General features: G+C 37.8%; 1 protein-coding gene and 1 long non-coding RNA gene across 3 annotated transcripts in view; one reads left to right on the top strand and one right to left on the bottom strand.

Annotated features, from left to right (window-relative positions):
* Nucleotides 1–12,178, top strand: part of LOC133535804 (uncharacterized) — a 21,930-nt gene extending 9,752 nt beyond the window's left edge. The window contains exons 2-3 of the long non-coding RNA XR_009802330.1: nucleotides 7,696–7,826; nucleotides 11,416–12,178. This is a non-coding gene — a long non-coding RNA (uncharacterized LOC133535804). The remainder of the gene's footprint in view (nucleotides 1–7,695; nucleotides 7,827–11,415) is intronic.
* Nucleotides 543–16,131, bottom strand: part of susd2 (sushi domain containing 2) — a 27,976-nt gene continuing 12,387 nt past the window's right edge. For both annotated transcript variants that reach the window (XM_061875759.1, XM_061875758.1), the window contains 10 exons: nucleotides 15,441–15,526; nucleotides 11,792–12,060; nucleotides 11,591–11,725; nucleotides 11,361–11,519; nucleotides 7,963–8,211; nucleotides 7,690–7,873; nucleotides 5,069–5,163; nucleotides 4,757–4,936; nucleotides 1,006–1,102; nucleotides 543–918 (listed from right to left, as the gene is read on the bottom strand). In XM_061875759.1, the coding sequence (XP_061731743.1) occupies nucleotides 879–918; nucleotides 1,006–1,102; nucleotides 4,757–4,936; nucleotides 5,069–5,163; nucleotides 7,690–7,873; nucleotides 7,963–8,211; nucleotides 11,361–11,519; nucleotides 11,591–11,725; nucleotides 11,792–12,060; nucleotides 15,441–15,526 (1,494 nt within the window). In that variant the 3' untranslated portion in view covers nucleotides 543–878. The remainder of the gene's footprint in view (nucleotides 919–1,005; nucleotides 1,103–4,756; nucleotides 4,937–5,068; nucleotides 5,164–7,689; nucleotides 7,874–7,962; nucleotides 8,212–11,360; nucleotides 11,520–11,590; nucleotides 11,726–11,791; nucleotides 12,061–15,440; nucleotides 15,527–16,131) is intronic.

Genomic DNA, 16,131 nt, shown 5'->3' on the forward strand with positions numbered 1-16,131 from the left:
GTAAGAAGACTTTTATTTACATTTATTTAAAAGTTAGCGCTTATAATAACACTATCAGTAATACTTGGTTAATATTCAAGTCACAATATGTAAATCGGGTATTGTTGGCGGTTTTTGGATGGGTATTTATAGGATTTTATGGACAAAATAGAGGAGTTTATTGGCCAACTTTTATTTACAAGTTAGAATGCATTAAAAAAATAAAAAAATTCATCCGTTATGTCTTCCGTAATGATTGTGAACGATAGGCAAAATTCTCCCAAAGTGCAGTTTTCCTTTAAGAGACAATTTTTATTGACTCATTTATTTGGGTTTTATGGGCGGAAGACAGGACATCCCATTGTTTCTATTGTAAGAAGTCTTTTATTTACATTTATTTAAAAGTTAGAACGCATAAAAATAAAATCCATCCGTCGTCATGACCTTCATAATGATTGTGTACAATAGGCAAAATATTTATAAATGGTTGATTTATATAGGCTAGTAAGGTAAAGTGTTGTACCTGACAAGTTTTGGCTAGTAGCTAGTAGCCGAAACTTGTCAGGTACAACACTTTACCTTACTAGCCTATATAAATCAACCATTTATAAATACACGTCAGTAGGCTAAATGAACCTCTTCAACATAGAGAGGCAAAATACCCCCAAAAATTGCAGTTCCCCTTAAAATGTATATAACATGTTATGACTGTACATATCTGTTTGAGCACAATATACTGATAAAATAAGTGTAATCTGTAATAGTGAATTGTAATCCACAAGGGCCATTTTTTTAATGTGGCATCGACAAAACTGGAGTGTTAATACTGCAGGGAAGCTGTAATATGAGTTTTAGCGAATATTGTTGACTTAGTTGATAGCAGGGAGAGAAAATCCTGGTTAGAGGTCAGCATTTGTAAATGTGTCGTTTGACTGTGTCCTGAAAAACACACAAAAACATGCAAACAAGAAAGAAAATAACTACAGGTTTAAATAATAATAGTATGTAGTTATTACAATACTTTACCTTTTCTTTTTCCGGGAGTGGAGGACGAGTGTTGTTATGATTACGATCAGTGTCAAGGCACCAATGACTGAACCAGCGACAATGCCGGCAATATTACCTATAGAAAAAAAAACAAGTTTATTTTACACCATACCAGGACGTGGGATCATTGCCTTAAAGAGATGCTACCTCAGTAGAAACATTTAAGTACAATCTTAAAACTCATTTGTATACTCTAGCCTTTAAATAGACCCCCTTTTTAGACCAGTTGATCTGCCGTTTATTTTCTTTTGTACTCTGCCCCTCTCCCACTTGTGAAAGGGGGGGGGGGGGGGGGGGGCACAGGTCTGGTGGCCACGGATGAAGTGCTGGCTGTCCAGAGTCGGGACCTGGGGAGGACCGCTCGCCAGTGCATCGGTTGGGGACATCTCTGCGCTTCTGACACGTCTCCGCTCGGGATGGTCTCCTATTGGTCCCACTACGGACTGGACTCTCACTATTATGTTAGATCCATCATGGACTGGACCCTTACACTATTATGCTAGATCCACTATTATGCTAGACTCTCACAATATTATGTTAGATCCACTATGGACTGGACTCTCACACCATTATGTTAGATCCACTATGGACTGGACTCTCACACTATTATCTTAGATCCGCTATGGACTGGACTCTCATAATATTATGTTAGATCCACTATGGACTGGACTCTCACACCATTATGTTAGATCCACTATGGACTGGACTCTCACACTATTATCTTAGATCCGCTATGGACTGGACTCTCACAATATTATGTTAGATCCGCTATGGACTGGACTCTCACAATATTATGTTAGATCCGCTATGGACTGGACTCTCACAATATTATGTTAGATCCACTATGGACTGGACTCTCACACTATTATCTTAGATCCACTATGGACTGGACTCTCACACTATTATGTTAGATTCACTATGGACTGGACTCTCACACTATTATGTTAGATTCACTATGGACTGGACTCTCACACTATTATGTTAGATCCACTATGGACTGGACTCTCACACTATTATGTTAGATTCACTACGGACTGGACTCTCACACTATTATGTTAGATCCACTATGGACTGGACTCTCACACCATTATGTTAGATCCACTATGGACTGGACTCTCACACTATTATCTTAGATCCGCTATGGACTGGACTCTCACAATATTATGTTAGATCCGCTATGGACTGGACTCTCACAATATTATGTTAGATCCACTATGGACTGGACTCTCACACTATTATCTTAGATCCACTATGGACTGGACTCTCACACTATTATGTTAGATTCACTATGGACTGGACTCTCACACTATTATGTTAGATTCACTATGGACTGGACTCTCACACTATTATGTTAGATCCACTATGGACTGGACTCTCACACTATTATGTTAGATCCACTATGGACTGGACTTTCACAATATTATGTTAGACCCACTCGACGTCCATTGCATCCGGTCTCCCCTTGGAGGGTGAGTGGGGGGATCACCCACATCTGGGGTCCTCTCCAAGGTTTCTCATAGTCATTCACATTGACATCCCACTGGGTTGTGAGTTTTTCCTTGCCCTTATGTGGGATATGAACCGAGGATGTCGTTGTGGCTCGTGCAGCCCTTTGAGACACTTGTGATTTAGGGCTATATAAGTAAACATTGATTGACAAAGGGAAACTGCCTTTTTAGGGAATTTTGCCTATCGTTCACAAACATTATGAGAGACATGACGATATATTATCATTTTTATTTTTTTTTGCAATTTAAATACTAAATACCCAATCAAAAGTTAGCTTACAGTGGAGCCTATGGGAACCGTGCAATTCCGCCAATGAAGCCTGTAAAAAACATTCAAACACCTCCATTAAGGTTTTATATACATGATTTAAGTATATATGTAATGTAGTAACGGGCACATTTATAATAAGATTGAATATTTACGTATTTTGATGATTTTAAGCATACGCAGCACATTAATTTAAAAACCCATCAAAACGTTGGCTATTTTTTCTTCTTCATGACTATTACAGACTTCAGACTTTAGAGGAGCAAACACATAATAAACAAATCACTTACTGTACAATATCTGCAGTCATTAAGATGCCGACTGACAGCGCACTAGTATTGATACAACTCTGATGAATAATAATAATAATAATGATGGATTAGATTTTATATCGCGCTTTTTTATTATTGGATACTCAAAGCGCTCACAGATAAGTGAGAACCCATCATTCATTCACACCTGGTGGTGGTAAGCTACATTTGTAGCCACAGCTGCCCTGGGGTAGACTGACAGAAACCTGCAACCCTCAGGTTTCTGGTAGGGCCACGCTACCCACTACGCCATACCGCCCCGTGATTATACATACATGTCCTTTAAAACTGACTTAAAAACAACGTTGCAAAATGGTTGTGTTTGTAAATTAAATGGTCCACATTGTTGGTTGGGAAATGACCAAAATTCAACGGCAAATCAACATCAGAACCCGACATTGATTTAGGTTTGAGTTGCTAAATGTCAGGACCCAATTTAACAAGTTTTCAACGTTGTTTTAATGTCTTGTCCCTGCTGGGCTATATTCCCATTTAGGTGAAGTGAAGTGAAGTGAAGTGAATTATATTTATATAGCACTTTTCTCTAGTGACTCAAAGCGCTTTACATAGTGAAACCCAATATCTAAGTTACATTTAAACCAGTGTGGGTGGCACTGGGAGCAGGTGGGTAAAGTGCCTTGCCCAAGGACACAACGGCAGTGACTAGGGTGGCGGAAGCGGGAATCGAACCTGCAACCCTCAAGTTGCTGGCACGGCCACTCTACCAACAGAGCTATGCCGCCACAGGTGAAGAATTTCTCATAATCCTTGCGAAGAAAAGGGGCCGGGGGGCGACCAAGCGTCTTTTCGTGTCAACCTTGCCAATTTCGGATCCTAAATGACTCCCAAAGTGTGCCAACTTGTCGCAATACCTACTCAGACGTATTTTGTCCAGGTGAGATGCATGATTAATGATCTAGAATATACTTACAGGAAGCTAGGAAGCAACAGACCACTCGATAATGTAAACATAAGGACACACGGAAGTGATCACGGCGCTGCTTTAAATAGTTTGTCTGCGTTAGCACTTATAATAATATCACTATGTAGAGGGGGGCGTAGCCTGCGGGCCTGCTGCAGAACAGTGTGTGCAAGAACCGGCCTCAAAGACAGCGGCAGGTGAGTGGATGGCCCAGGTGGGCTTTGTTATCTAATCCCCTGTCGCCTTTATTAGCAGCAGCCGGAACGAGAACCGTTGTTAGAGTTGGAGTGGGAGCCAGAGAGAGGGATAGACACGGACTCAGAAAAAGACAATTTGCTGGAAAGTAAAAGCCTGGCACTCTATAGTGATGAACCCTGAAATCCCGGCTCTCGTGGCAGTGTGTGGTGGTCTGAAGAACCCATGAGAGGGCAACCTCTACACACTAATTCTTGGTTAATATTTGAGTCACGGAATGTAAATAGGGTATTGTTGGTGGTTTTTGAATGGTTATTTATTGGATATGAGCAAATTAGAGGAGCTCATCGGCTCTACCGTAAGTGGACTTTTACTTACATTTATTTGCGAGGTAGAATGCATTAAAAAAAAAAATCCATCCGTCGTCCTGATAATGATTGTGAACGATAGCCAAAATTCCCCAAAAAGTGCAGTTCCCCTTTAAGAGCCAATGTTTATAGACTCATTGAGTCCTACTCAAGCTTACTTGATGGCATGCAGCTCGTGTCCCCTCCCGACCAACGTCCGTTCCCCTGGCAGGTGCGCTCGGACGATCCTTCCAGCGTGTAGCCGTCATCACAGGAAAGCCGCACTTTCGCCCCTTGCAAATAGGTAGTGCCTTCCTTTCTGCCGTTAGGTGGCGGTGCGAGCCAGCCGCAAGAAATAACTGCACATATTAAGGACACAAATATTGTCGCGAATATAAGACGGTATAAACAGTACGCATAGGTAAGGATACATCTTAACCGGGATCGCGAGATGTACGCATGCACTCACTGACTGACTTCATGACTTTTACCTGGCTTTAAGTCCTCCACCAGGGAAATGTGACTCAGGAACGATATTTTGGAGGCATTTCCCATTTTTGGATCACGACCAACCAGAATGTCATACCTACAAAAAAAGACAAACTGTAAACTACAGGATTATAAACAATTACGCCGTCCCTTTAAACACAAGTGGTGGTTAACGCGGATAATACAGTGGGGCAAAAAAGTATTTAGTCAGCCACCGATTGTGCAAGTTCTCCCACTTAAAATGATGACCGACGTCTGTAATTTTCATCATAGGTACACTTCAACTGTGAGAGACAGAATGTGAAAAAAAAAATCCAGGAATTCACATTGTAGGAATTTTAAAGAATTTATTTGTAAATTATGGTGGAAAATAAGTATTTGGTCAACCATTCAAAGCTCTCACTGATGGAAGGAGGTTTTGGCTCAAAATCTCACGATACATGGCCCCATTCATTCTTTCCTTAACACGGATCAATCGTCCTGTCCCCTTAGCAGAAAAACAGCCCCAAAGCATGATGTTTCCACCCCCATGCTTCACAGTAGGTTTGGTGTTCTTGGGATGCAACTCGGTATTCTTCTTCCTCCAAACACGACGAGTTGAGTTTATACCAAAAAGTTCTATTTTGGTTTCATCTGACCACATGACATTCTCCCAATCCTCTGCTGTATCATCCATGTATCCATTTTGGTATAAACTCAACTCATCGTGTTTGGAGGAAGAAGAATACTGAGTTGGATCCAAGAACACCACACCTACTGTGAAGCATGGGGGTGGAAACATCATGCTTTGGGGCTGTTTTTCTGCTAAGGGGACAGGACGATTGATCCGTGTTAAGGAAAGAATGAATGGGGCCATGTATCGTGAGATTTTGAGCCAAAACCTCCTTCCATCAGTGAGAGCTTTGAATGGTTGACCAAATACTAATTTTTCCACCATAATTTACAAATAAATTATTTAAAATTCCTACAATGTGAATTCCTGGATTTTTTTTTCACATTCTGTCTCTCACAGTTGAAGTGTACCTATGATGAAAATTACAGACGTCTGTCATCATTTTAAGTGGGAGAACTTGCACAATCGGTGGCTGACTAAATACTTTTTTGCCTCACTGTATCCTGCGTCCTCGTCACATCCTGACATTGTTGTTTTTTACGAGCAGAGGAGCATGTTCGGCAGCGCACAATCACAGAGTGCTTACAAGCGGACACAATGTGTAGACAGAAAAGGGAGAACGGACGCATTTTGGCTTGAAGTTATAACACTGAAAAGCACTCAGGAAGAGGTGCTTTAAGACCAGGATAGCTAGTTAGCGGCTAACATCCAGCCGCAGTGTTTTAGCTACTTCTAAATCACTAATCCTCGCCGACATGGCGACAAATAAAGTGAGTTTCTGACAAGTTCATTATCACTGCAGGAGGAGGAATAGCTACACATGCTTCACTACACAATGTAAACAAATGCCATCACCTGACATCCACCGTAATGATACCAAGAACAGGAGCGTATCTAGTTGATACTACTATAATTGTATCGATATGTTTCATCTTCACAAAATGTGAATTCCTGGATTTTTTTTTTCACATTCTGTCTCTCACAGTAGAAGTGTACCTATGATGAAAATTACAGACCTCTGTCATCATTTTAAGTGGGAGAACTTGCACAATCGGCGGCTGACTAAATACTTTTTTTGCCTGCCCCACTGTAAGTTCACTATGACCTACAATGTTTTCCCGGCTGCAAGACCATGCTTTGTTCTAGTACAGTGGTTCGCAAACTTTTATTCATCATGGAACCACCCTAGAACAACCTTGGCCTTCCAAGTACCAACATGATGAGCAACATTAAAATACAGTAGCGTAGTATAGAATAGAATGGATTTTATTGTCATTATATTTGAATATAAAGGGATTAAAGACTCCAATTTAAGGGGCGGTAGTGGGAACAAATATGGGGTGGAATAAATAACCCAAAAGGTAATTAAGGAAAGAATGAATGGGGCCATGTATCGTGAGATTTTGAGCCAAAACCTCCTTCCATCAGTGAGAGCTTTGAATGGTTGACCAAATACTAATTTTCCACCATAATTTACAAATAAATTCTTTAAAATTCCTACAATGTGAATTCCTGGAATATTTTTTCACATTCTGTCTCTCAGAGTTGAAGTTTACCTATGATGAAAATTACAGACCTCTGTCATCATTTTAAGTGGGAGAACTTGCACAATCGGTGGCTGACTAAATACTTTTTTTGCCTGCCCCACTGTAAGTTCACTATGACCTACAATGTTTTCCCGGCTGCAAGACCATGCTTTGTTCTAGTACAGTGGTTCTCAAACTTTTATTCATCATGGACCTCCCTTCTAAGTACCAACATAATGAGCAACATTAAAATACAGTAGCGTAGTATAGAAGAAAATTGATTTTATTGTCATTATATTTGTATATAACGGGATTAAAGACTCCAACTTAAGGTGCGGTAGTGGGAACAAATATGGGGTTAAAGGAAAAAACTAACAATTGAAATAAACAGACTACTATCCAATAAAAATAATAAGCAATCCTGTACAATATACAAAACACTATAGAAATACAAAATACTGTAAAAGTGTGTGTGTTTGCTTACCGACAGAACTGAGAACCATCTCCAGAGCAAATGTCGGACGCCACGTTGTAGAGAGGATCGTCGGGACGCTCGTGGACGACAAACACAGGAACAAAATGGTGGTCGTGCCTGGGGGCATGGTAATAGGTGTCCAAAAGGTATTTGGAGTCATACGTAAACAAGGCGGATGTGTTGGACACAGCCCCTGAAAGAGAGAAAGACATCTTATGAATGCTTACCCACAATGCATAGCCCTCGACATTATTTTTATAGGGAAGTTCTTGAACGTCTTACAGCTGGCCCCGAAGTCAAACACCTCTTGTGGGTCACTGTAGTTTACCAGCAGCTGACCGTTGTCGATAACGAGGTCGTCCGTGGCGTCGCCGTTCATGTTTCCCAACAATCCCTCCGTGGAGTTTCGGAATTCTTCGGGCAGGAGCACGGAAGCGGCGAGAGTTCCCTCTCTGAGCCGCACCTCCACGCCGGCGCCGCTGGGGAACATGACGGTCACGTTTGTAGCCACAGGAGAAAACACAAACACCCCTGGAGGAAATATTTGGGGAAAATAAAAGTGGTTTAAAGCAAAATCCTGACAAAAATTCGAACAAATGTATCATCTTTTGTGCATTTCCGAATTTAAGTTACCGGAAGTCTCACCATTGAGGTCCACAAATATGTTGCAAATTTACATTAACACAGAAGATTAACCAAACAAGATAACATAGCATAAATTAAAAAAATATTTTTAGGGACAAGCAGTAGAAAATGGAAGGATGGATGGATGTCGTTAAGTACAGTCATTAATGTAGAAAAGAAAAATTGTAGTGCAGTACAAAAAAGTACATGAAAAAAGTCAAATAAGAGCAAAGAAGTACATGGAACAAGTCAAAAAAAGTATCTTATTATTATTGTTTTTATTTAAAAAAAAAATTTAATTCAAAAGAGGATGAGCAGGTTTTAATTGTATTTTGAGTTAAATTGTTGTTTTAATTGACTTCTTTCATATTTTTTCAACTTTATAAATTATTGAAAGAAAACAAAAAAATAAGGGAAAAAAGTACGATTCAATTCATTAATATTTTTACTTAAAAAAAAAAAATCTTTAAAAATTGTATCAAATGTGTCATCTTTTGTGCATTTCGGAATTAAAGTTAAGTCTCACCATTGAGGTCCAGAAATATGTTGCAGATTTACATTAACACAGAAGATTAGCCAAACAAGATAACGTAGCATAAATTAAAAAAATATTTTTAGGGACAAGCGGTAGGAAATGGATGGATGGATGGACGTCGTCAAGTACAGTCATTAATGTAGAAAATAACAATTGTAGTGCAGTACAAAAAAGTACATGAAAAAAGTCAAATAAGAGCAAAGAAGTACATGGAACAAGTCAAAAAAAGTATCTTATTATTATTTTTTCATTTTAATTTCCTTTTTTATTTCAAAAGAGGATGAGCAGGTTTTAATTGTATTCTGAGATAAATTGTTGTTTTAATTGCCTTCTTTCATATTTTTTCAACTTTATAAATTATTGAAAGAAAACAAAAAAATAAGGAAAAAAGTATGATTCAATTCATTAATATTTTTACTTAAAAAAAAAAATCTTTAAAAATTGTATCAAATGTGTCATCTTTTGTGCATTTTGGAATTAAAGTTAAGTCTCACCATTGAGGTCCACAAATATGTTGCAGATTTACATTAACACAGAAGATTAACCAAACAAGAGAACGTAGCATAAATTAAAAAAATATTTTTAGGGACAAGCGGTAGAAAATGGAATGATGGATGGATGTCGTTAAGTACAGTCATTAATGTAGAAAAGAACAATTGTAATGCAGGACAAAAAAGTACATGAAAAAAGTCCAATAAGTGCAAAGAAGTACATGGAACAAGTTAAAAAAGTATCCTAGTATTATTGTTTTATTTTAATTTCCTTTTTTATTTCAAAAGAGGATGAGCAGGTTTTAATTGTATTTTGAGTTAAATTGTTGTTTTAATTGACTTCTTTCATATTTTTGCAACTTTATAAATTATTGAAAGAAAACAAAAAAATAAGGAAAAAAGTACGATTCAATTCATTAATATTTCTACTTAAAAAAAAAAAATCTTTAAAAATTGTATCAAATGTGTCATCTTTTGTGCATTTCGGAATTTAAGTTACCGGAAGTCTCACCATTGAGGTCCACAAATATGTTGCAAATTTACATTAACACGGAAGATTAACCAAACAAGATAACGTAGCATAAATTAAAAAAATATTTTTAGGGACAAGCGGTAGAAAATGGAAGGATGGATGGATGTTGTTAAGTACAGTCATTAATGTAGAAAAGAACAATTGTAATGCAGTACAAAAAAGTACATGAAAAAAGTCCAATAAGAGCAAAGAAGTACATGGAACAAGTTAAAAAACTATCTTATCATTATTGTTTTATTTTAATTTCCTTTTTTATGTCAAAAGAGGATGAGCAGGTTTTAATTGTATTTTGAGATAAATTGTTGTTTTAATTGACTTCTTTCATATTTTTTCAACTTTATAAATTATTGAAAGAAAACAAAAAAATAAGGAAAAAAGCATAATTCAATTCATTAATATTTTTACTTTTTAAAAAAAAATCTTTGAATAATTCTATCAAATGTGTCATCTTTTGTGCATTTCGGAATTGAAGTTAAGTCTCACCATTGAGGTCCACAAATATGTTGCAAATTTACATTAACACAGAAGATTAACCAAACAAGATAACATAGCATAAATTAAAAAAATATTTTTAGGGACAAGCGGCAGAAAATGGATGGATGGATGGATGTTGTTAAGTACAGTCATTAATGTAGAAAATAACAATTGTAGTGCAGTACAAAAAAGTACATGAAAAAAGTCAAATAAGAGCAAAGAAGTACATGGAACAAGTTAAAAAAGTATCTTATTATTATTGTTTCATTTTAATTTCCTTTTTTATTTCAAAAGAGGATGAGCAGGTTTTAATTGTATTTTGAGATAAATTGTTGTTTTAATTGCCTTCTTTCATATTTTTTCAACTTTATAAATTATTGAAAGAAAACAAAAAAATAAGGAAAAAAGTACAATTCAATTCATTAATATTTTTACTTAAAAAAAAAAATCTTTAAAAATTGTATCAAATGTGTCATCTTTTGTGCATTTCGGAATTAAAGTTAAGTCTCACCATTGAGGTCCACAAATATGTTGCAGATTTACATTAACACAGAAGATTAACCAAACAAGATAACGTAGCATAAATTTAAAAAATATTTTTAGGGACAAGCGGTAGGAAATGGATGGATGGATGGATGGATGTCGTTAAGTACAGTCATTAATGTAGAAAAGAACAATTGTAATGCAGTACAAAAAAGTACATGTAAAGGTCAAAAAAGAGCAAAGTAGTACATGGAACAAGTCATAAAAACGTATCTTATTATCATTGTTTTTATTTTAATTTCCTTTTTTATTTTAAAAGAAGATGAGTAGGTTTTAATTGTATTTTGAATTAAATTATTATTTTAATTTACTTCTTTCATATTTTTTTAAGTTTAGAAACTATTGAAAGAAAACAAAAAAAATAAGCAAAAAAAGTACAATTCAATTCATTAATGTTTTTTCTTTAAAAAAAATATATCTTTTAAATATTGTATCAAATGTGTTATCTTTTGTGCATTTTGAAATTGAAGTTAAGTCTCACCATTGAGGTCCATCCAGCTCTGCTCGTCGAACGAAAGACTTTTCTGATTTTGCAGCACCTGGAGGCGGCTGTGACCGGGTAACAGTCGCACCTCGATGACATCGGAGGACGCCTCTTTCATGGCGACCGACGACAGCTTTGTCGCGTTGATGGCCGTCCCTGTGAACGAGGGCGCAGAATGGACGCCAGGCTCCTTGCGAGCAAAACGCTTTGTGGCGGCCTCTGCTCACCGTTGACCGGCTCCGTTCTGCCTTGGACTGCCAGTCCTTTCCCGGCCGACGTCAACAATCTGTACTCGCCTTTGCCATTGAAGGAGTAGCGCGCCCCGTCGAAAGTTATAAAGTGTGGATCTCCAAACACCACGGCTACGAGACGCATCCCGTGGTTAGTGTTGATCTGACACAGCTAGTGGATGATGGTGAAATAAATACCAGAGTTGGGAGGTTGATAGCGCCGACAGTCGCTGGAGGGCCGGTGTTTGAAGTAATAGTAGCAGTTGTCGGACCAGAGGCAGCAGTAGTAGAAGCTGAGGACGTCGTAGACCCAGTGGGACTGTCCGGGGACCCTTGGGGGCTTCCTGTAAGGAGGCGAACCCCAATCGTGGGCTCGGTCTGGCGTGCTGCCGCCTATGGAGTCTGCGGTCAGCACCTGAGCGCCACTGCTGTCGTAGCAACACTGCTGCCCGGCTGCATACTTGGGACTGCAGCAAGGAAACATGAGGAGGACATTCTGAATGTAGACTTCCACCAAGGCGGGGCAATCCAAATATGGATGAACAGCAAAGCGTTCACTCAATCCTGCCTGAATGTTCTTCATATTCATACACACTAACGTCATAAAATGCTAATAAAAAATGCACCACTCTCAAAGTCTGCACCAAAATTGAAGCGGTTTGTGCACCAAATTTTTCGGATTATAAATCGCTCCAGAGTATACGTCGCAGCGGCCGAAAATGCATAGTAAAGAAAGAAAAAAACATATATAAGTCGCACTGGAGTATAAGTCGCATTTTTGGGGGAAATTTATTTGATAAAACCCAACACCAAGAATTGACATTTGAAAGGCAATTAAAAATAAATAAAGAATAGTGAACAACAGGCTGAATAAGTGTACGTTATATGAGACATAAATAACCAACTGAGAAGGTGCCTGGTATGTTAACATAACATATTATGGTTAGAGTCATTCAAATAACTATAACATATAGAACATGCTATATGTTTACCAAACAATCTGTCACTCCCAGTCGATAAATCCCATGAAATCTTCTTCCTCGATGTTGCTTCTAAACAACTCTGCCAACTCCAAAGGTATGCGCCGCTTCCTCTTGTCGTTTTCTGCTGCATATTTCACAACGTCCAGTTTGTAATATGCAGTACATGATCTCCTTTTCCGTGCCATTTTTGTTCAGCCCTTCTCAGTTTTTATAAGTTACCGCCAACGTTGTAATGATCCCTTTTAATAGCTATGGCAGTATCCATCCATCCATCCATTCTCTACCGCTTATTCCCTTTCGGGGTCGCGGGGGGCGCTGGCGCCTATCTCAGCTACAATCGGGCGGAAGGCGGGGTATACCCTGGACAAGTAGCCACCTCATCGCAGGGCGCTATGGCAGGGTCATGTAATGCTAACTGCTATTTGCTATGGCAGTAGCATATAGCAAATAGCAGTTAGCATTACATGACCCACAATGCACTTCTGCCATGACCCTCCCCCGCCAAATTCTTATTGGTCGACATGTGTGTGACGATTGCTGACATTTTCTTCGTCTCTTCCGCGAAGGAGATAAGTAATATTATTTGATATTGTGTAATCTGCAGTACATGATTTCCTTTTCGGTGCCATTTTTGTTCAGCCCTTCTCAGTTTTTATAAGTTACCGCCAACGATGAAATGATCCATTTTAATAGCTACGGCAGTAGCATATAGCAATTAGCATTCCATGACCCACAATGCACTTCTGCCATGACCATACTCCGCCGAATTCTTATTGGTTGACATGTGTGTGACGATTGCTGACGTGTGTGTGACGATTGCTGACATTTTCTTCGTCTCTTCCGCGAATGAGATGAATAATATTATTTGATATTTTACGGTAATGTTAATAATTTCACACATATATGTGGCACCCCTGGCCAGAGTATGAAAAAAACTGCGACTTATAGTCCGAAAAATACGGAAACCCTCCAATAAAAAACAAACACTGGCCGTAACATGAAAAATGTACTTTACAGTGACTTTATCTTGCTATAAAACCCTGAAACAAACAGGACTTACATCACAAGCAACGCCTAACTAACAATCGATTTAAACTGTTATACCCTAGTGGCTCCCTGGAGCATTTTTAATAAAGGATTAAAAATGGAAAAAGATGGGGGAAATTTTTTGTTGTTGTTTTAGTATGTTTTTTTGTTTGAAGACAACCATGACACAAACCTTCCCAAAATGTTTGTGTACATGCTTCACTGATGAGAGTGTTTGGTGAACATCGTTTTGTCCTATGAATTTTGCCGGTTCTTTAGCTCAACGTAGTGTAGACTGTGACGCATCAGTTTGTTTACATGTAAAATATTACACTCCTTCTTTGTCTCATTTTGTCCACCAAACGTTTTATGCGATCCATGTCGAAATTTGTGGCATCATCCAAAACTAATGTAAAGTATCCAAACAACAGAAGAATGAGTGATTATTACATTTTAACGGAAGTGTAGATAGAACATGTTGAAAGTAAGCAGATATTAATAGTAAAACAACAAGTAGATTAATAATCAATTTTTACAGCTGGTCCTTTATCATTTTGACTAAATAACACAATGATAAATGACACGAAATTTTACTGCAGACTAATTAGGAGCTTTTGTTTGCTTACTTACAACTAAAAGACGAGTTGTCTAAAACAGTGGTTCTCAAATGGGGGTACGCGTACCCCTGGGGGTACTTGAAGGTATGCCAAGGGGTGAGATTTTTAAAAAATATTCCAAAATAGCAAAAATTAAAAAATCCTTTATAAATATATGTATTTAACAATACTTCAACAAAATATGAATGTAAGTTCATAAACTGTGAAAATAAATACAACAATGCAATATTCAGTGTTGACAGCTAGATTTTTTTGTGGACATGTTCCATAAATATTGATGTTAAAGATTTATTTTTTTGAGAAGAAATATTTAGAATTAAGTTCATGAATCCAGATGGATCTCTATTACAATCCCCAAAGAGGGCACTTTAAGTTGATGATTACTTCTATGTGTAGAAATATTTATATAGAACTGAATCACTTGTTTGTTTTTCAACAAGTTTTTAGTGATTTTTACATCTTTTTTTCCCAAATAGTTCAAGAAAGACCACTACAAATGAGCAATATTTTGCACTGTTATACAATTTAATCAATCCGAAACTGATGACATAGTGCTGTGTTTTACTTCTTTATCTCTTTTTTTCAACCAAAAATGCTTTGCTCTGATTAGGGGGTACTTGAATCAAAAACATGTTCACAGGGGGCACATCACTGAAAAAAGGTTAAGAACCACTGGTGTAGGATGTTCACCATTTTATTTAAGGACAAAAGTGTTCTTTGATTGCAATAAGAAATATATGTTTAATGTACCCTAAGATATTTTGTTAAAATAAAGCCAATAATGCCATTTATCTTTACTTAGAAATAGTATCGAAAACTATCCAAATACATTTTGGTACCGGTACCTAAATATTTGTATCGAGACAACCCTTTTACAGTCTAATAATTATTGTTACCTGTGATAATGCCAGCATAATACAACATTTGTATAATAATTTTTGAACAAAGTAACAGTGAAGTTCAATGTATTAATCACTGAATGGAGAACTGGGGGTGAGATTAAATAAATGATCTTCTTCTCACTCCCTTTCAGGTAAAACTGGATCCTCAAACTTATATACTGTACATTACCTTTTGCATTATTTTAATATCATTGTGTTGTATACCTTGTACTTTTTTTGTTGTGTCATTGCCTCAAATAAATGAAAAAAAAAAAAAACGGCAGTATTTTTCTGCTAGTAATGAATGTCGTTGGCCAATGAGTGCACTGTGTTTACTCACCTGGCTTGTATGGCTCTCACGCAGTGAACACTACCCGGGTGGTAAGTGCACACACTTCCTTTTTCTATATCGCAGCCGTAATCAGTCTGACAAAGGACATCAAAAACAAGTCAGAGTGAGACTTCTCCTTGAACGCAAATGCCATAAACTCATAAAACGATCACGTAATAAAGTCTGAGGACATCGTTTACACATTATAATGCAACATTGCTAACAATTACAGTAGACGTGGCCAAGACATTTACTATGCAAATGTTATTTGCCAGGTGAGACGGTTAGGGCATCTGGTCAGAATGCCCCCCGAACCCGTCCCTGGGGAGGTGTTTAGGGTGCATTCGACCGGTAGGAGACCACAGGGAAGACCCAGGACACGGTGGAGAGACTATGTCTCCAGGCTGGCCTGGGAACGCCTCGGCATTATGTGGGAAGAGCTGGACGAAGGGAGAGGGAAGTCTGGGCTTCTCTGCTTAGGCTGCTGCCCCCGCAACGCAACCTTGGATAAGCGGAAGAAGTTAAGGGGCTTTCAAAATTAACTTTTGTTAATCACAACAAAAATCATGTTAATCATGTAAGAAAAACGTTCCTGGATAACATTCTGATAATAAAATTGCATTTGTGTCCAAATATCGGGATTTCTTTGTATATATATATATATATATATATATACATTATAGGCTAAAAGTTTGGACAC

This window comes from Nerophis ophidion, linkage group LG17 (genome assembly GCF_033978795.1).
Source record: "Nerophis ophidion isolate RoL-2023_Sa linkage group LG17, RoL_Noph_v1.0, whole genome shotgun sequence".
NCBI classification, from domain to species: domain Eukaryota; kingdom Metazoa; phylum Chordata; class Actinopteri; order Syngnathiformes; family Syngnathidae; genus Nerophis; species Nerophis ophidion.